This window comes from Parasteatoda tepidariorum, chromosome 4, assembly GCF_043381705.1.
Source record: "Parasteatoda tepidariorum isolate YZ-2023 chromosome 4, CAS_Ptep_4.0, whole genome shotgun sequence".
NCBI lineage: Eukaryota > Metazoa > Arthropoda > Arachnida > Araneae > Theridiidae > Parasteatoda > Parasteatoda tepidariorum.
The window spans coordinates 29,696,375-29,718,655 of record NC_092207.1 but is presented as its reverse complement, the minus strand read 5'-3'; the positions used below and the strand labels follow the sequence as shown (position 1 = coordinate 29,718,655).

General features: G+C 29.3%; 1 protein-coding gene across 1 annotated transcript in view; it reads right to left on the bottom strand.

Moving 5' to 3' along the window:
- LOC107456732 (BLOC-1 related complex subunit 5) overlaps nucleotides 1-18,901 on the bottom strand; it is a 67,297-nt gene extending 48,396 nt beyond the window's left edge. The window contains exon 1 of the mRNA XM_071179711.1: nucleotides 18,783-18,901. Coding sequence (XP_071035812.1) covers nucleotides 18,783-18,806 — 24 coding nt within the window. The 5' untranslated portion in view covers nucleotides 18,807-18,901. The remainder of the gene's footprint in view (nucleotides 1-18,782) is intronic.
- Between the last annotated feature and the right edge of the window lie 3,380 nt (nucleotides 18,902-22,281).

The following is a 22,281-nucleotide window of genomic DNA, read 5'->3' as shown; positions in this document are numbered from 1 at the left end:
ATAAATCCTACGAGTTGTCAGTCAGAAAACTTTGTAACATCTTTATTATTATGATTTTTAAATGTGAATAGGAAAAAAGTGTAAACGAACTTATTTTCACTTCCCAAAGAAAATATAACAGAAAAGTTCAACATAAGTTAAATCTGTAAAGATTATTAATTTTCACTTAAATAAAAAATTTTTCGAACACTTAACATGTAATCAGTTAACATAAGTTTAATAAAAATTTTGATCGCCGCAATGCCCACCTGAACTGCTCAGTACATAATTTCGCAGACATATTTGAATGCAGATCAGACACATTATGTGTAAATTTTTTTGATGATAGAACAGATATTGAACAGTCAATCGAGATCAATATTAACATTTTTAACATTTTCGGATTGGTACTATGATGTTTGAAGGAGATCGTAAGCTGCATCATACAACCTTTTAGGATTCACAAGTTCATATATGAAATGGGATTTGAAAGCTAGACTTTTTCTAATTTTACATGAATAATGAATGAATCATTTATATTGCATGGAAGACAGTCTACGGTCTTGTGCAAGTCATTGGGTACGTTGACAATGGATCCTTTTATCCCTAACTGATGATAAACACCCAGTTCTCTTATTTGCATGAAAGGGGTTCGGAGAGCCACTATCCGCTCTTCGGTAGGGTTCAATTCTCTCAACCACTTTTTGTGAGGAACGGACTTTATACTTGCGTTTGCAAACGGAATCCTTTCGTTTTTCCGTTTGTGTGTAATGCTTAAGGTATTCCCGTCTACGTTCTTGGCTTTTTCAGCCTCGGTAAGTTAAGGCCTTGATATCGTTTATTTTCTTGCTTCAACTCTAACTTTTGGGACCGGGTCAATCAGTTTGGACACTCTTTATTTGCGGTATTCACCAGAATTAGTATTAAAAACGATCCAGTTTGAACTGTGGTTAAGAATTTCTGATTCTTAATTGAAACAATAAAAACAAAAATATCGTTCAAATGATGAAATTCTCTTTTATTCACAACTCAAGAAGTATTTATGGGATCTCTCTGGTCCCATATCTCAAAAATAAACTCACCACCTTAATGCATAACGAAATTAAAAGGGATAAAAAAGGATTCTAAAAAATTATCAATCAGCAGCGGTTGCCATAGCAACGCATGCGCACTGTTTACTGTTACTATTGATTATTGTAGTTAAAAAGTGAGGACGCCAGGAAATCCAAACCAAGACCTCTTTTGCCAATTACAAAAGAAAAAAAAAAATACAAATCTGAACAGTAAATTTAACCGAATAAATAGTTTTCATGCCATGCCTTGAAGTATCATGTTAAAATAAAAAAAATGTCACATATTATTAAACTGTATTTCACTGTTAATTTTATCAAAATCACTGAAGAGCTTCGCTAAAAATTACAGAGTTTTGGTGCTCCCATAAGGCCAGAAATACGGTAAATTTTACCATCCGGCTGGTAGGGCGTTGAGCCCATGTCCAAAAGGTCGAGAGCTTGATCCGCGCCAGCCTGAGACTCCTCGTGTACAAAATGGTGACTGGTGCACGGTAAATCTGTCGGAATCACTAAGTCAGCCAAGTTCTTATAACAAATCAATACCTCTTGAAGTTCTTGATCGAAGATTGATCGTGCTCTAGTTCAGGTTAAAATTACGATCTGCGGATGGATGGTGTGTGAGTGTGTTCTCCCTTTAAAACGGGATGCGATTCATGTATTTTGCATCCGGATCATACTCAGGGATACTTCCCAAACAGACGCCAGTCGTTCATCGTGCAGCTCTTGTGTAAATGAAAGTATTACAGTACCAAAGTAATTTTTCTGCGATGCGTGTTGGGTTTCAATTTGTTCAAACAACCGTTTCAATTTGAACTAGAATGACTTCGTATTATGTCAACCTTTCTTCGTACTAAGGTAGATTAAGTGTAAGAACGGGTTCCAGGTCGATTTAAACAGCGTAACTGCAATTATGATACGTACTTTATATTTTGCGAGGAGGTCTGCATGATACATATATATTGCTTTTTTGCAGACGTAATCGTGTGAGCTGAAGACAAGATTATATCTTTTCCTCATTTTGTTTTGCGGCTTCTTAATTTTTCTTTAAATTTGCAATTTTTTTTATAAATTTTTGTAATATTTTCATGATCACGATGGCTCAGGGGATAGAGAGTTCGCCTTTCAATGAGGCGAACCGGGTTCGAATCCCAGTCGATACGAATTCCGCATCCGGCTTGCACCCACCTCAGTGCTGACGTGAAATATCCTCAGTGGTAGACGGATCATGGGTTGGAGTCCCCTCGCCACCAGGCTAACCGTGGGAGGTTCTCGTGGTCTTACTCTCCATGTAACGTAAATGCGGGTTAGTTCCATCAAAAAGTCCTCCACGAAGGCAAATTTCTCCCAATACTCGATCCAGGAGTTCCCTTGTCTTCTGGATTGGGTTCAAAATTACAAGGCAGCGGTGTTGAACACTAGTAGTCGTAAACCCATAAAATTACTTCGGCTGTTCAACGACGGTTATGAAAAATATTTTATAACTGAAAATATTTTATTTATTATAAATTTTTTTCTTCTCTTTAAAAATTTGCATATATATTTTCTTTCATGTCATATGTATATACATTTTCAATTAATTTCTTTCTGATTCGTTGGTGAAATTAAAATTATTTTTTCTCTTTTTTGCCCTTTGGAGCGAAATTTGGTGAGAGTTTCAAACCTTATCAAGTAGATAACCCTAACGTTGACCCGCTGTTGTTTGGTGCGTTGACAGACATAACATTTGTGTATTGATATATATATATTAATAAATGCACAAAGACTATTTTTTTCTTATTTTCCCATTTTTTTTTTCTTCTTCTTTCGAAAGCCTCTCAAGATTGTAATCAGAGAACCACTCCATAAAATGGCAACGCGCTGTCTGAAAAACAAAAAAATTTTTTCAGAAAAAAAAAAAAAAAACAATTTTCAACCATCACTTACGGAGCTTGCTGTGCTTTTTCACTAGACTGCTTGACGCCTACAAAAACATCTACAGACAATGACAGCTGAGAGGGGGGAGGGAGTGTTTTTTATTTTCTCCTCTATCCGAGCTGTTTAATTTTGTTTTATTTCTATCCTAAATATCATTTTTAAGGCTCATTTTCTCATAGTAGATGGCTGGTTAGCCTTGAGATTCCTGTGTGTATCTCTGGTTCTTACATTTAGTAACGCACAGCGAGGAGGAAAGACGTATTATACTGTTCATCTTAATTGCTAAGTTCTCCGCGGCATATCTTGACACACAGGGAAGGTCTTACCTCATTTTCTTTGCTGATATTTTCTTGAATATTTTTTTCTTCTTCTTTCTTTTGTATTTTTCTCTCTTGCTCTCACAGGTGTTCTAGGAACAGACAGCGTGGCTTCAGGATTTTGTCTGCGTCGCAATTCCCTGATGGTTTTGTTTTTATCTATTTTTTTCTTTCTTCACCGCTTCCATCGTTATTTGCTAAGTTTTCGAGTATTTTCTCAAGTATTTTATAATTTTTTTTTTACTCTCAAATAGTTAAGAACAGTGAGTGATGTAAGAGGAGAAGTGCCATTAAGTAGATAGGTTGTTTTTCATTTCCACGATTTTGATGGATTGCTTGTTTGTGAAAACTTCATATTCTCGCAATGAAACCGTGGCGTTTTGTTTGTTTCTTATAAGCATTTTTGCGGCGATGGAATTTATAAACATGAAATTTTTAGATAGTATGAAGTAGCCATTATAGACGGTTGTTGAATTTCCTCAACTTTAAATAACCATAGTGAATCGGCTTTTCCTATTTAATTAAAAAAAATATCAACTACAATTTCTTTCTTCCTTCGTTCAAATCGTTCTTTAACTAGCTGAATACCAGTTCTTTAAAGGAGGTAAAAAAAGATAGTAATTAATAAATCGGTGCTAGTCAATTCTACGCAATCACGCACAAGATTAAAAGGTGTATATCGAGGCAATTAAAAAATAATATATTACTAGTGGGCTGCGCCACCTGCTCGCAAACGCTCGCCAACCCCCGAAAATTGTTACGCAATCTTATATGGTTTGCTTCGCAAACCAATCTCGCTTCGCTCGCTACTAACTTAGGTACATTGCAAATGCACAAAATTCTAAGAATTCAAAACAATCATTCAAATCCATATAACAACTTTTTTTTTTAAAAAAAATTACATCTTTTTAGTAAATACTAAGTCATTAAAATAAATTTGAATTCAAATAAATGACATGTAATTCGTTAAACCTATTATAAGTGTGCTATAGTATAAAATCTTAAAGCGTAACAGCGCGACTGAGACTCATTTTTCAATGAATAACTAATAACACTAATAAAACAAATAAATTCGTGATATAAATCAAAAATCGTCAAATAAATTCGTAATATATAAATTCGTGAAAAAAAGCGCTTTCGACAAAATACTAAAATTGAGATCTATCTATCGACAAAGACTACTCACTTCTGCCTAGCTTAATAGTATGAGATTGCCGCAGCTGATAGGGTGAATTTCGGAAGAGATCACATTTGGTGAGAATGCTCTCTCTGGTTATTTCAGTTACCGTTTTTAAAAGCGCTATATGTTGAGCCACCTCAGATGGATTTGGCATGTGACATTTTTAGCGGCAATCATTGATCGATTTTCTAGCGCTGCCATTCGGGGAGTTGTAATGAGGCTTTTTTTGTCACCGTGTATAAGAAATATATATATATAGATTATTATTATTTACTTTATCCGGTTACTTTTATTACAAAACATGTTTTTTGAAGTTCAACTCGTCAAAAACTAATCTATATAGATGAGCGGTTCCCAATGGGTGTTCCGTGTAACACTAGATCACAGGGGTGCCGATGACATTTGTAATCAGTTACGAATTTCAAAGCCTGTCGTTAAATTTTTATTTAATTAATTATTCATTATTTATTTAATATTTCCATTCGTTTTATGAAATTATTTAATTTAAATGCTTGCGAAGAAAGAAAAGTAAAATTAAAAAAAAATTTTTTAATAAAAATATATTGAATGAATAATGAAAACTTAATGCAATTATGAAAAATTGCATCAGTATTTTTGCATCAAATAAAAATAACAATGAAGAAGCTTGTTTCTCAGATAACCATTTGCGACATTTAATTTCGGAATTTTTCCTTTTCATTTCGAGGAAAACCATATTTCAGTTTATTCATTTTCAATTTATGCATACTCTATAATTAAATTATAAACTGGGTTAGATACAGTTCCAGGCCTGTAAATTCCACTTTCTGAGATAAGAAAATTGAGAATTGTAACTCAAATATTGAAATTTCTAATGGATAGTTTACATTGAGAGCGTAAAAATAGTTCAGTGTCTTTCTTCTTCCATTAAATCTACTTTTTATTCAATTTTAGGAAATATCTTTCTGTATTTTTGAAAATGAAAATAAATTTTAAAAAAAGGGGGTTGAAAAGCGGGTGTTAGTGAACATTTTATTTTCAATACTGTCAAGTCTTTCATTAAATTTACTTTCCACTCGTTTTAGATTTTTTAAAAAAAAACTAAAAAATAAATAAATAAATAATTAGCTAAAGTGGGGTAAAAAGATTAATAAACAGCAGGAGTTAATTAATATGAATTTTAAATTAAAATTTTAAAAAAATTACGAACGATTAAAAATTTAAAAGAATAAGATAAATAATTTCCACCCGATGAATTGTTATTTAAATATTATCATGGAATTTCAAATGGATTAAATTTAATTTACATCTATTGGCAGCATAAACATAGTTCAGAACTTTCATTCTTTCAGTAAATTTACTTTCCATCCAATTTTATACAAACTCTTTATTATTTTGAAAAAATAAATAAATAAAAGGAAGAAAAGAACAAAGAGGGTAAAAAGATGAATAGACAGCAGGTGTGTGTGAATACTTGAACCCTGCATACACACACCTGCGTAGCCCCTTCATTGACTTAAACATCTTGTAAGTAGAAAACAAAGTGAAAGCTCTCAGCTTCTCCATCTATTTCAATTTTCTTTCTCTCTCTCTCTCTCCCCCCCTTCTTTTTCTTTTCTTTTCTTTTTAAACTTCATGTTTCTATTCAAACGACTTAAAATTATATCCTGTTCCACACACAATTCCAAGTGTAGTTTTGTTAGAAAAAGCCCGAAACAAGGTAGGGATTTGTGCCTGGTTTAATAAACAAAGTATCCCTAAAGCAAAGATGCTAACTTGCTCCACTTTGTAAAAAAAAATATTTTTTAGTGGTAGGCGAATTTAACTTTATTTTTAGATTAGTAAAATTGATTTTGATTTATATATTCATTACAACATAAACTCACAAAGCCTAATTTAAAATGTCATCATGTTTCTATTCAAACGACTTAAAATTGTATCCTGTTCAATACACAATTCCAAGTGTAGTTTTGTTAGAAAAAGTCCGAAGCAAGGCAGGGATTAGTACCTGGTTTAATAAGCAAAGTATCCCTATAGCAGAGATGCTAACGTGCTCCATTTTGTAAAAAAATGTTTTTTAGTGGCAGGCGAATTTAACTTTATTTTTAGATTAGTAAAATTGATTTTGAATTATATATTCATTACAACATAAACTTACAAAGCCTAATTTAAAATATCATCATGTTTCTATTCAAACGACTTAAAATTATATCCTGTTCCATACACAATTCCAAGTGTAGTTTTGTTAGAAAAAGTCCGAAGCAAGGCAGGGATTAGTACCTGGTTTAATAAACAAAGTATCCCTATAGCAGAGATGCTAACTTGCTCCACTTTGTAAAAAAAATATTTTTTAGTGGTAGGCGAATTTAACTTTATTTTTAGATTAGTAAAATTGATTTTGAATTATATATTCATTACAACATAAACTCACAAAGCCTAATTTAAAATGTTATCATGTTTCTATTCAAACGACTTAAAATTGTATCCTGTTCCATACACAATTCCAAGTGTAGTTTTGTTAGAAAAAGTCCGAAGCAAGGTAGGGATTAGTGCCTTGTTTAATAAACAAAGTATCCCTAAAGCATAGATGCTAACTTGCTTCACTTATTAAAAAAAAATGTTTTTTAGTGGTGGGCGAATTTAACTTTATATTTAGATTAGTAAAATTGATTTTGAATTATATATTCATTACAACATAAACTCACAAAGTCTAGTTAAAAATGTCATCATCTTTCTATTCAAACGACTTAAAATTATATCCTGTTCCATACACAATTCCAAGTGTAGTTTTGTTAGAAAAAGTCCGAAGCAAGGCAGGGATTAGTACCTGGTTTAATAAGCAAAGTATCCCTATAGCAGAGATGCTAACGTGCTCCATTTGGTAAAAAAATGTTTTTTAGTGGCAGGCGAATTTAACTTTATTTTTAGATTAGTAAAATTGATTTTGAATTATATATTCATTACAACATAAACTTACAAAGCCTAGTTTAAAATGCACCTTAGTTGAAATTATCTCGTGGTTAGACTTTCAGAAGTATTGTGTACGTATATTTGACATATATATATACGTATATTTTAATATATTTGACATAGTGTTTATAGAACCACGAACAGAGTTCAATTTTGGGAATTATTTATTTTTTATTTAAAATTCATTTCAAGATACATTTTGTCACGTGATAAATTTTGCTCAATAACTGCAATGATTTTTAAAAAAATGCTGAGTTAAAAGTAATAAAGGTGGGGGGTAGAACATGCATCATGTTCTTCTTACGTCATTTTTTGTTCCGGATAGCAGCTCTGTTCTATTTTTTTTTCAGGACATTATTTTTCGATCATTTGAAAAAAAAAAAAAAAAGACATCGCTTCAATGTAAGACGGGGTATGTAGCGTTTTTAAAAAGTACTTAAAGGTACTGATGTACGTTTTTTAAAAGCCCATAAAGGTACTTTTTTAATTCGGGGTTTGTAAAAAGTGCTTAATTTTCCATCTTTTAAAAAGAGTTTTTTTTTTGCCCTGTCGATTGTCGTTCTAAATTACAAAAAAAGGATGATTTTCACAATTTTCTCTGCAATATTTATCAGAAACTAGTTATTTTATCATGATTATGTGAAGTTTTTGAAAATGTTTTTGAATTTTATTGATTTTATGTTTTTAAATTAAGAACTTTAAACAAAAAAAAAATCATTTTTATTACTGCACAGATGCCAGTTATGATTATTATTATTTTTTTGGAAAGTGACTAAAAATATTTTTTGAGAGCTTAAAAAATACATAAAAGGTGCTTATATTTTGCTTAAAAATCTTTGTAAGATGAGTAATAAAATTGAATAAGTCATCTTATTTACTATACTATGAATAAATTGAGCTATTTAATAATGTAGTATCATTCATTACTTAATTATGCAATTTGATTTATACAGCAATATTCGCTGCAAATTTTAGTTTTTTCACAAAAATAATTTAAGAAGTGGATTGAGTTATTTCAGTGTTTCCCAAAGTGTGATACGCGTACTCCCAGGGGTACGGGAACAGTTTACCGGGGGTACGCGTTGTTATGCAAAATATGTTGCAACAAACGAAAATTTCAAAAACATTTATTTAAAAACAAAGCTACCTATGAAAATGTACGATTATGTATTTTTTATTGGCTATTTTTTGCAGAGTTAATAATTAGTAATTAGTGGTGTCAACAGCCAGTTGTGATTTTCAACATTTGTGCAATTTCTTATAGAAAAAAATACATTCATTTTTTTTATTAATAGTACACAGCGTTACGAAAAATTTAGAAAGGGTACGCAAAAGTCATGAGTTTGGGAAACACTGAGTTATTTGATCAATTTGAATCAAATTGAAAAAAAAATTCTTATAGTTTTATTTAAAATAATAAGAATTGATTGGGTTTTTTAATAATTCAACAATATTTTTCATTATCATTAAATAATGCAACAATATATTTTACTATCCATTTTGCTTTATTCAATGATATTTGATGCAAATTTTAGTTTCTTTAAAAAAAATAGTAAAATTTTTTTTCTCTTCAAAGTAGTTTACTGAATTGCTTGATTAATTCAAGTCACAAATAAGCTATTTAAAGTTTGATTAAAAAAATTTATACTTCATTTTTTGTCATTTTAAATTCATTTCTAATTGCACATAATTATAATTCAGGGAAATAACATTTTATAATACAAACTATTGCTCTAAATAATATACGACTAAACTTATACATACATTTTATTAAAATGACAATAGAAAAACAAATGTATGATTAATGTCACCAATTAACAAAATAAAAACTATATGTATATAAAAACTGTTACCAAAATGATTTAGTAAAATAATCAAAGCGAATACGAGATATTTTAAATAATATTTAAAAAGAACATCACCTAATTACAGAATTTTTTTCAAATTATGATTCTTTGAAACCAATTGGAAAAAAACAGGATATAGATCACATTTGTATACTTCACATGCAATTGTAAATTTTTGTGATTTATTTAGTCAACGATAAATATTATACGCATGTAATATCTGTGTGATATTCTTTTCCGTAAGATCATTTATTACTTTTTCGGGAAATAAAAAGTATTTTGAACATTAGACGAGATATTTAAGGTTTCAAAACAATTTTAAATGATTTAGGGGCCGTTCAAAAAGTACGTACTCAAAAATGGAGAAATTTTAAACCCCTCCCCCCCCTTCGTACATTACCGTACATAAGGTCTTACTCCCCCCCTTGAGTACGTACATTTTATTAGTCTACCCCCCTTTTTCATAAAAATTAAAATAATTATGTTTTAAATAAAATTAAATATTTACTTAAGGAGTGTGTAGGATAAAGTCAAATTTAAATTTGGTGTATGTTTATAAAGTACGTACTTTGTATAATACCTCCCCCCCTCCCCATCGTACAAAACCGTACATAATAGCAAATCCCCTCCCCCCCCTTTCGGGATGTACGTACTTTTTGAACGGCCCCTTAGAATGCTATTATTTTGAATTGTCAGAATAAAGAATATTCTAGAGCAAATGATTTTAGGGTATATATTTTTAATGTGCGCCTTTAATATTGAGAAGTTGTTGAATTATCATAGTGAGCCACGTGTGGCGCCAGTCTGGCGGTTTTTAAATACTTATATTGACGCCAAGTCAAATCACTTAAAAATGTTTTATTGATGCCAGTGAAATTGATTCCAAGAAATTTTGTAACAGTGTTTCTGAAATATACATGTATTTCATTTATTGTGCAATCAATTTATTAGAAATGTATTTAATAAGGCGCCAATTTAAACTTATTTCTTAGAAATAATTTTAGCATTCCTCTAACTCAAACTCTGTTAATACAACTCTGTAATGGCAATACAAAATTACTTAATTTAAAAAAATTCACTATACAAATTGGAACTTCAAAAATATGCAAATCGGAAAAAACAGGAGACATGCTTTTGAGCCATCAAAAATAGGCACCAATTTTCAAGACTTGCCAGACGTGAAAGAAAAACTAAAGTGAGTGAAAAAACATTAAGTCGCCAACTAAAAATGGAAAAATAAAAGTGAGAAATAAAATTAGAAAAACCATAGTAGCTAAGAGAGAGAGAGAGAAAAAAAAAGATGAAAATTATACAAGAATAACTACCGTTGTTGAGAGCGGCAAATCTGGCTAAAATGCATTTCCAGGCGCTATCGAGAGTTGGTGAGGAACTAATGTCGTTAACAAGGAAATCAACATTCATATGAATAAAACAAGATACCAGGGCATCATTACAATTTGACAATACGATGTATTCTAACAATATTAATAAATATTTAATATAACAATGCAATCATTTAATATGCACTAAATGATTATTATATGTAATATTGTTTATTGAAATTGCGTACAAAGTATTTAAATCTAAATTTTAAAAAAAATTGTAAAAATTGAAAATTGTTCTGAGAAATTAAACAAATTGTTGAAACTTTTTTGTCCTTCGGCATAGCGACTTAGAAGTTAATTACGTTACAAATGTGGCCAACTTAGAGATGTACTCACTATTTTAGTGCCAGCTAAGTCTTATTCAAGTGTTTGGTAAGCATCACCTTTTAATATACATAATTTTAGAAAACTTGCTAAAAATAAAATCTGAAATTTATACACTCTTGGAGACTAGAAATAAAGGAATAAACGAGGAATGAGGAAAATGCAAAACTTTAATGAAATTGACAAATCACTATTGAGGAAGATAAGTTTAAAATTTACGAAACTTGTTTGCTGGTCGGTTGAAGCTGGAAGGTATTTCTAAAAATTACATTCAATTCGTCTTTTCATTTTCACGTAATCAAACAAGTTTTGACATCTTAATTCCCCCTTTCACAATAGTGATTCCAAATATTTTGTAGCGTTTTTGCTTATTAGTTTGCAACCCTTAATTGACAAGGATTTTAAGAACATGTATTAAAACTGTGTAATGATATCGGTCAGCTTTTCCGCTAAGGCCGTTTTAAGCCTCTCAATTTCGCGACTTGACCAACGGCGTAGGTTGTGGCATTGTGGTTAGGTGTGATTGTGGTATTGTACCAAAGACGCTTTTATTTCCTGGTATTCATCGATATGAAGCTGAGTGGGTTTCAATAATGAAAGCCTTTAACCACTGAGCCTTAGTGGTTCAATTCGATAATACAGACAGATTATATGCCATAACTCTTTATTTTAATGTCATCCTTTTTTTCAAATTCAAATATTTTTAAAATATTATTTTTTTAGAAAGCAATAAATTGATTTCTTTCAAATTTTTAGATTTCAGCCCAATAAATTAGTTTAATCCATACAAATACCTCTAATCTGAAAGTGCCTGTTTACTTCACAACGTTTATTTTACTTAAATATACTGTTATCTCATTTTTTTTTTTATCACTCTTCCCAAAACACTCCTCTCTTTACAAAATATGTATAAAAAAGAAAATAATTAAATTGAATTGGAAAATCATAAAACAGATGAAATCGTTTATCACTTTGTTCTCACAGTTCGCGTAACTGTGCGTCTCTCAAATAACTGCTAATTTATTTAATCAAACAGTTCCTGAAATTTGGACATCGGAAAATTGCTTAATTGCAGTAAATCTTCATTATCCTCTATGTAAGAACTGAAGTTATTTTTAAAGCTAGGATTCCTAGATGTGTAGGTATTTCAGTTTTCTACAAGATGTCGAAGTGCTAATTATTATCGTTTCATGATTTATTAAGAGACCATTCCTCCACCGACTAAACTCAACTGTCGAAGAGTGGAGATGGGAAGGGAAAATTTGAATTATCCTTTTAATCCTCTTAATTTATTTTTCACAAATAAAATGGCGGTGGATATTTACTCTATTTAGTACCTGTCTTTCGATACATCTAAAATATAAGTTTGCCACCTAATCACAATTTGAGATATAAGGCATACGGTATTTTAGATTCTCTAATCAGTTTTTTTTAAATTTTTTTATTTTTTTGGACAAAATTTTACCATTACTATTCTGAAAACAACAGGTAGTTCAATAGCATACAGTTACCTGTTTCAATATTTTTGACAAGTATTTTTATTTTTTTTTGTGTGGCAATTAACTTAAAAAGAATTTTTTGGCATCATCCAAATACTTACCCAAATACAGTACTTACTCTAGACCCCAGTACTCCCCAACCTTTTTATCACCGCGGACCGGTCAACGTTTGACAATTTTCTTGTGGCACATAGAAAGGGGAAGTGGTAGTCGGACGCTGATTGCTTATATTTCAGATGATTTTTTATTTATTTAAATTTAATCTTATTTAAAAATGCCTTCAAAACAAAATACATGGGCCGTATGGGAAAAGATTTAGAGACGGATCTCAGATTAAATTTCATCTCAGCTTCCAGTCAACCTCACGTCCATAAAGAGTCGCACAAAGCTGAGAGAAATACACCACAGTAAACAAAATGGAAATAATTTAGTGTTCCTTGGGCATTGAGATTACCGGGATTTGGGAACCGCTACACTAGGCCACAAATCGCATTATTTATTGCTTTAAAGTCTTGAGGATAAATTCATAGAAAATAATCAATAAAGTAATCTAATAAAGTGACTCTTTTATTTTCTACCTTTTTTTGAAAGGTATTGTGTTGTTTCGTAATACTTTATCATCAAAATTTCGTTGTGCCCTAAAAAGTATCAAGAAAGCGCAAATTAAAAACTTATCCTAAAATACTAGAGAAGAGGACTTTTTAGTATTCCTCGGACCAAAATGCCATAAAAATAAACTTAATGAATTAAAAAAAATAAATAAATAGAAAATAGAAGGAAAAATAAGTGTATCACTGAGAGCGTGGAAATCTAGAATTTACTAGAAACAGAATTAAAAAAAAAAAAAAATTACCCATTTCTACTTTATAAACCCCTTTACTTACCCTTCGCATTGTGAAACATGCACTTGAGCAGCAGGGGCGAGAAAAGAATATATATATTTTTTTATCGGATTCTAAGATCTCCTTCGAATATTTTTCTTCAAATGAAACCTTCACAGGTGCAGAAAAGAGCGCACACCTGGGACATTTATGGGTGCATGAAATGAATGATCGCAGTAAATACATTTTTATTATGTATGAATTGCATAGTGTAGGGAAAAATAAAAATGTTTGGATTTCATTAGATTTCCCGTCTTTTCTTATTACAAAACGGATATGCGGGAAGCCCGAAACGCATGCGGGTCGCAGAAATATGCGTGGATATTGCAAGACAAGTATGCAATATTTAAGATTTTAATGATAACTTCATCGAAAAGATATTTTAAATCTAAGAATTATATTGGATCAGTTTCAGTTTTCGATCAGTTCTCAAAACAACGCGTCACCAACAAAATACTGTTACAAAGCAACAGTCGAATTGTGAGATGTGTATTTGTCATTAATATCTTATATTTTATTTCTGTTTTGAAGTTTTTCTTTTGAATTTTTTTCCTTATGAATGCTTTTTTTTTTTCATAAATGTTTCTATACTTTAAAAAATTTTTTCAACAGTTTTTTGTCCCTCAGTTTTCAAAATTAAATTTTTTTCTCTTAATACTTTAAAAATTCTGTTTAACAGCTGTGTTTTATGAGTTTTCAGAATTCCCTTTTCAATTTTTTCCCATCAACATTTCTACATTTTTTTAAAAAAGATCTGTTTAACAGTTTCGTTTTATCGATTTTCAGAATTCCATTTTCAATTTTTTTTCCATCAACATTTCTATACTTGAAAAAAAAAATTTTTTTTTTTTAACAGTTTTGTTTTATAAGTTTTCTACAAATTCTTAGAATCGTTAGTTCTTAAAGTTGCGGTAGGAATAATATTTTACGTCTTATTATGCTATCAGGCATCTGAAACAGGCATCTCGATTGCTATTTTCAAATTACTCTCTTGAAATGTTTTTTCCTCTAAACTGCTAATTATTATTTTCTCGACTAAATATAACTGTGGAGGGGAGAAATTAATGAATTATTTGAATTATTTTCATTTAATTTTCACAAATAAACTGATGTTTGATATTTAATCTCCTGGTCTATATTTTTCAAAACATATTAACTTCAAGATTGTCTTTTAAATAGCAATCCATCGATTATTATCCACTGAGAAAAATGTAGATGGTGTTATTTTAGAATCCTGATTGATTTTTTCTGACAAATTATCTAAATATCATTCCGTAATTGGCATTTTTGAAAGGTAGTTAAGTATCATAAATTTGTCTGTTGAAATAGTTTTGATAAACATCTTTGTTTTAGCGTAATTTAAGTTAAAAAAAAAATTTCACCGTCATTCAAATTGGTTGTCATCAGTATAACTAATAACAAAATAATATTAGAAAATTTATTAACACAGACATACGTTCACTATCAAATTACCTGTCTAAAATTACTAACAGCATAATTTATACATTTTTGAGAAAAGGTCTTTAGAAATTCTAAAAGTTATCAAGCTCTATTTCTCCACCTAAAATACACCTCGGAGGTTGTAGAATGGACGGCAAGCTGTGATGATGCTGTTGTTATGTAACTGAGCTGTTATTGTGTAAGACCGGGTTCGATCTCGATCCCCTATAGTGGCTTTGTGATTACTTAACTTCAGATCAATGAGGCACACTGCTTATGTGGAGCTATAGTGTTTAGCACCTTACAGGTTTTAATTACAGGTTGTGCTGCCATTTATTCTGGGGGTTCTGGGCTAAGTCGTTCTTTCACCCTAGCCGTGCTTTTTTTGTCAAACAAATGGCGCTCCTTTTTTTCTTAAATTGCAAAGGTAAATGGATGGTGAATTTGGTTTGTACAAGTGTCATTAGAAACAATTTAACAATGAGAATATAATGGTAAGTTAGAAATGTTCATACATTTTAGAACTATCAATTATGAAATAATAAGTTTTTTTAAAAAAAGGAGAAAATCGTGTCGTAAATCTCAATCCTTCGAGAAATGCTTACCAACAATTGCAATACCGGTGCAACCTGTGCATTCAATCAACTAACTGAAAATGCGGAAATTGTCATGAATATTAACAGTACGTATTGTAAAGGTATCCAAATTTTTTAGCTATAATTAAAGTAAGAATAAGTGATTACAAATCTCAGTATGGAACATCGTCTTTAATGGAAAAATGAAAGTTTAATTTGATGTTATCGTTTTTATAATTCTATGAGAAGGAGCACATAAATTATTTTACACTTTATCGTCTTTTATTTTATTTCAATTTAGTTCAAATTAGAATTAGTGAAAATAAATAATTACAAATTTCACTATGGAAAGTTATTCTCGAAGAAAAGATGATGGTTTTAATTTGATTTTTACACTTCTTTATTTTGTTAAGATAAACTTATTAGAAATATTATTTTTACCCAATATAATGTTTTTTAACCTAGTGAAAATTCAGTTTAATTAAAAGGTATCATTCACGAGGATATTTATTACAACAATTGCTCAACACTTAAAACACTTCAGTTTGGTATTATTACTTTCAGAATTATTAAGTTAAGACAAATTTTTCTGAATAGGATTTTATTAATTTGTTCCAAATAAATAAAAAAAATCACTGCTAAACACTGCTTAATTTTCATTTGAAATAAATAAATCTTAAATAAAGAATTTGAAAACAAGCAAAATTTGTAATATAAAATTCTTATAAATTATTTGGCAAAAATAATAAAATGTAAATGCGTAAAATACCTCAGAAACTTACATTTATTTTTCTAACAACCTTCTTCATTTCAATATTAACGCAAAAATAGTTATCTTTAAACTTGGGACCAAGGCCTAAATTTCGATTCAGTGCCCCCTTTAGAAACGTGCAATTTTTAAATGATATGAATGGCATATTTTAAAATGTAAAACGTCTTAATTAAAAGAAATCACACTTGTTTCTTAAAAATTTCTAATCAGGCGTAAATTTTTAAAATATCAACTTTTCCTGCAAGAATCTTTAATAGAATACGAACAGTATTTTTTGAAAATATTCTATACGAATTCTATACATTTATATTATTCATGTAACTATTAACGTATGCATAGAAATTAAAAGATTTTTTTTTCATTAAATTAATTTTTTCAAACTAATTATTTTTCACTTAACGTAAAATGTAAAAGTATGATTACAAAAAATTTAGTAAACAGTTGAGAAAAAAATACTATTATTAATTTTAATTATTATTATTCTATAATTATATTATCCATGTAAATATTAACGCATACATAGAAATTAAAAGATTTCTTTTTATTAAATAAATGTTGTAAAACTAATAATGCTTTACTAAACGTTAAAATATGCGCATCAAAAACTGATTAATCAGTAGAGAAAAAAAACTGTTATTAATTCTAATTATTATTATTCCAATTACCTTATTCATACAAATGTTAACGTATCTATAGAAATTAGAAGATTTCTTTTCATTAAATTAGTTTTATCAAACTAATAATGCTTTACTAATAGTAGAAATATGTTATCAAAAATTTATTAATCAGTTGAAAAAAAAATACAGTTGTTTATTTCAATTATTATTATTCTAATTATATTATTCATATAAATATTAACGTATGTATAGAAATTAAAAGCTTTCTTTTTATTAAATTAATTTTATCAAACTAATAATGCTTTACTAATCGTAAAAATATGTTATCAAAAATTGATTAATCAGTTGAGGGAAAAAATACTCTTATTAATTTTAATTATTATTATTCTAATTATATTATTTATATAAATATTGACTTGTGTACAGAAATTAAGAGATTTATTTTCATTAAATTAATTTCATCAAAATAATAATGCTTTACTGAACGTAAAAATATGCACATAAAAAAATTGATTAAAGTTGAGGGAAAAAGTACTGGTGAAAATAAATATTAATATCAAGACATTTAGTGCCTCGTTGGACTCCGTACACAATTCCAAGTAAAGTCCGAGCGAACGTAAGGCCCTGCCTTCAAAATTAAATCATGACATTAAAAATTAATTATTAGTCATTTTACCGATAGATGGTGCCATAAGTATAATTTAATTACAAAGACGACAGCAAGCGATGAAATCATTGCATTTCATCTTATCATTAAATTATGTTTTTCTTATTGTGATTAAAGGTCAACGAAGGGCACTAATCTGCATTGCTTTACATTTGGCAAAATACACTAATTTACATTTAGCACAAAATTTTAAACGAAATCATAAATGCGTTCAGCCTTGATTTGTATTTTTATTCCAAATTCAGAAATGAAATTGTTTTTTTTTTTTAATTTATTTAAGATTGAGTAATTAAATTGGAATTAGTTATTATTACAATTCGTTTTAATTACTAATTCGTTTTAATTACAAGGGAGCTCCACCTCCTGCTTGCAATTGAACACTTATCTACAAAAAACGCAATCATCAAACAAATTCCGTAACAGTGACGGCGGCGGCAGCAGTAATAATTCTTTTTTGTAACATAGAGAGAGACGATGGCGTTCTTACAAGTAAAAGATTAAAATGTATTTTAATGACTGTATTTCAAAACAAATGACTTATGCTTAACTTAAATGAAGATGAAGTCGAGAACAGCAAGTGAATGAAGGAAAAAAAAATAACGAAAAAAATCATTTAGGAAACTATTCATTATTATTATTATAATTTACTTTGTGGGGGATGTTTTTCCAGGAACATCTTGGGTAATTTTTTATTTTAATTTTTATTGCCAAAAGAGGGGCTATTTAGTAACAAGTTTAATGGTTAGTAGTGATTATTTAGTGATTGAGTTATGAAGTTTTTTTTAGTTACTTGAATTCAATGTTAAGAAATTTTTTAAATTGCTAAGTTGTTTTTAAAGATGCTTTATTCTTTTATTTTTGAAACCATGTATTTTCAGACACAACTTTCGACTACACTTGAAAACAATTGAAAAAATTTGAACAATAAAGATAAATATTTTTTAAGTATCAAATAAAGTTTATTTCAGAATAAACTATAAGCACGTCTTGTGCCAAATTAAAAATAAAATACTTTTAAAAATATTCCTTTAAGAATATGAAAAGGTTTTAGGATGTTTTTTACACACATTTTCAGTTTCAACTCGAGAATTAGAAAATATTGATTTAAAAACTGCAAAACATTCACCATAGTTTACCCACTAAAAATTTTCATAATAAAGGAGCATGTTTTTATATTTGTCTTCGATAGGTATTTTCAGACTATTTGAACATTATTATTAAAAATAATGTGTAATATCAAAGTAGATTCCTTTTGGAGTAAGCTCTATTTACACTATTACTTTAAAAGTTATAAATTTGCGACAATCTAATGTAATTTTCAAGTATTACCTCAAAGGGATAAAACGATAGAAATGATTTTTACCTCAAATACTTCCACTTTAAACATATGAGTTAGAGCAAACAATTACACTGAAAAAATAAGTCGAATTCCAAACATATCTTCCTTAGCTTTTGCTATTTAGAATCTCAAAGGTGGTCTTCTGCCGTTTAAATACCGATTTAGTCACTTTATTCGAAAAGAAGATCACTAAAACGATAATTTACTTGTGACAAAAATCGTTGCAAAGCTATTTTCAACGGATTGACCGCAGCTTTGTCATAAGAGATAGCTTATATCAGCAAACATTCGGCACATTCTTTTTTCGTGTTTCACGCATTTCCAAGCTTCCGGATTGACCCACCTTCACGTGGGTGTCTTTCCAGAAATGCATCTGGTCAGGCGACTCAGAATATGTCCGTCTCGTGCATATCCGGCAAAGGGAGCGTTTACATAAATTATATTCCGTGGAATAACTCAAAGAACTAGCAACTAAATAAAAAGTGCGGACCTCTAGAAGCCGTGTCCAACCTAACTAAATATTTTCTTACAAAGGAAGTAGCCGCATATATTCCTAGAAATGATGAACATCATGATGTGAGAATTACTTGCAGGGATAAAATTTTTCCCAGTCTGTTTTGTATCTATATCTATCTTAGATTTATTTGAATATACACACACACACACACACCTTGTTGTTTTTAAACTTATGCTAACCTTCTAGTACTTAAATTTAAATAGAGAGTTACTGTCGTNGATCAGCCGTCACCGGGATTCGAACCCGGTTCATCTCATAGAGTGGCTTCATATTATGTAAAGCATAATAAATAAGTACGTAATAAATAGCATAATAAATAAATACGAAAAGGAAAAAAACACGAAGAAAATTAAGAAAAATTATAATAAAAATAACAAGAAAAAAAGGAAAAAATGAATATATAAAAAATTAATATTCCAGATTTTTATTCATTCCCTCCCAGTTTCTTGTTATTTTTATTATTATTTTTCTTTCCCCCCCTTTTTTCATTGTTCTGTAATTTTTTCCATGTTTTCTCTACATTTTGAACTTATTTTATGAGTTCTATTTACTTGCAGCTTATGCCCAGTAAATAAAACTTATTGTTTTTCTTAATTTTCTTCGTGTTGTTTTCCTTTTCGTATATATATATATATATTTGATGAAAAATGTAGCAATGTATTTGTAGCACTTGTGACAGTTATTTTATTTATTATATGCAATAATTACACAAAATTTCGTAAATCTAACTTAAATATTTGTGGAGAAATGGATATTTTTACAAAAAGACTTATTATTTTTTTTTATTTTTTATTTTACGCTTTTTTACTATAAGTTTAAAATTTTCAATAATATTAAACGAAATGTTTTGTGATATTTAAAATTAATTATGAACTATCTGCTTTGAAATTTGAGAAAATTCGTTTGAAAACTACACAAGATATGAGTAATTAAACTAGTTCTTTCATACTGTGCTTGCGTTGGAAAAATTAAAATTTTTTTAAAAATATCCATTCAAAATATTTTTATAAGAATGTCCATATCTCCGTGAATATTTAAGCTAGGCTTAATATTTATGTAATTTTGTGTAATCATTGCATATAATAACCCAAATAATTGTTACAAGTTTAAAACCTATTGCGACATTTTTTTGGCATAGGGTGTTCAAAAAAATTATTTTCGGTTTGTAATTTATAGCTGGTCCTTCAAGCCTCTAGAAGTTTTAATCTTCATTGACGTATGAGAAATCGCATGCTAAACACTTTTGCAGTTATAAAATATTTAGTTGAGTATTTCGGGAGAAATGTGAGAAAATGTATTAGTATAAAAGTGTTTCCATTATTTTGTCCACCCCTTGTATATGACAGAGGGTGTCCAAAGTGAACATCTTGAATAGTACTTTTATTAACTGGCTGATGCACGTCAAATCAGCAATTTTAGTAGTTAAGTGTGAGAAGATGGTAGTAATTTAAAAGAGGTCAATTATCGCAAACTATGTTAGATTTAGGGGACTATACAGCAAACCACAATTAAATAAAGCATTAATGATTCTTTGTTATCAATTTATTAAACTTTTTCTTGTAGAATACAAAGCTAAAAATAAATTTCTATTGATTTTTAGACATGTCTCATTGGATAAAGAATATCGAAGTACAAACTTAAGTGGTTTAATAATAAACACAGAGAAAGAGGAAATGACTATCACTTGAGTAAATGACACTAATTTTGTGACAATGACGTGTAACCACAAATGAAATGTAATTCTTGAATCGTTAAAAATGGTTTCTCCCTCAAAACAAAATATTAGTTTGTTTTTCTAAACCTTTCGTCAGGCAGAGTACTCATTGAAACCGCAACCAACCATGGAAATGATTTAAATTATAGGGTTCATCTATGGTTTTAAGCAAACATCTCGCTATTGCTTCCAAAAAATTCCCGATTATGTGGCTTTTATAGTTCCTGTTATTAAAAATGATGTTTGGGCATATCCGAGAAATAAGAAATGAATGGATGTTTAGGCTAAATTCAAGTGCTCAAGCATCCTGTTTGTTTATTTTGGGTAGAAAATTATGTAAATTTTTACCTGAGATATTTTCATGCATAATTGAAACCGTTGAAAAGAATACATAATTCACAACGACAATTACTGTTTTTGAGGATGATAGTTTAGTACTAATTAAATGTAAACATTTATGACGATAGCAAAAGCAGATCTAATGAATTAGAAAAGTTCCTAAGGAGGACACTGATAATAAAGTTTATTAACATTATTATCAGTGGTCGGAAAAAATACAGTATTTTTGTAGTTAACTACAGCTACTTTTTTAAAAATATATATTACTTTATTTTTATACATTAGTACACATGCTAATTAGCTTATCTAATTAATTTACTGATTATTGATGAGCATGATCTGATTTCTGCAAAGTAAATTTAACCAATTAAACGAGTTTGCTACCATTTTTTACATTTAAGAGGAAAAACAATTCCGTATGGTTGGTTAATGTTCTGTTTCCATAGCAACATTTATATTTTATATTATATACATTCGATTTTAATTGAAATATTTATTATTTTCTTTTCCTTCTTATCAAATCAGATAAAAATGAAAAAAAAAAGATTTTCTTCTCAAATAAACAATTAAAACTATAATCTTTCTAGTGAAAAATATGGCAATGACATGTGTTTAAATCGAAAAGAAAACAACGGAAAACACACACGCTTAGTTCGACGAGTGGTCAGAAAAACTACATTGTTTTTGTAGATTACTACAACTACAACAACTTTGTTACAAATGTAGTTAACTACAACCAATTTTTTTAATGTAGTGACTACAGACTGCTTTGGAATTGTAGTAACTACTTCACTATTTTAAGGAGACGAATTTTACTGGAAAACTTAATTTTCACTTATGTTCAAAAAGATTTTGACTTAGAAATTGGCTTACGTTAAATATAAGGGAATAATTAAGAAATATTTATTTCCGTTTACATGAGCCAGTTTTTATTCCAAAGCATTTCCTTTTTT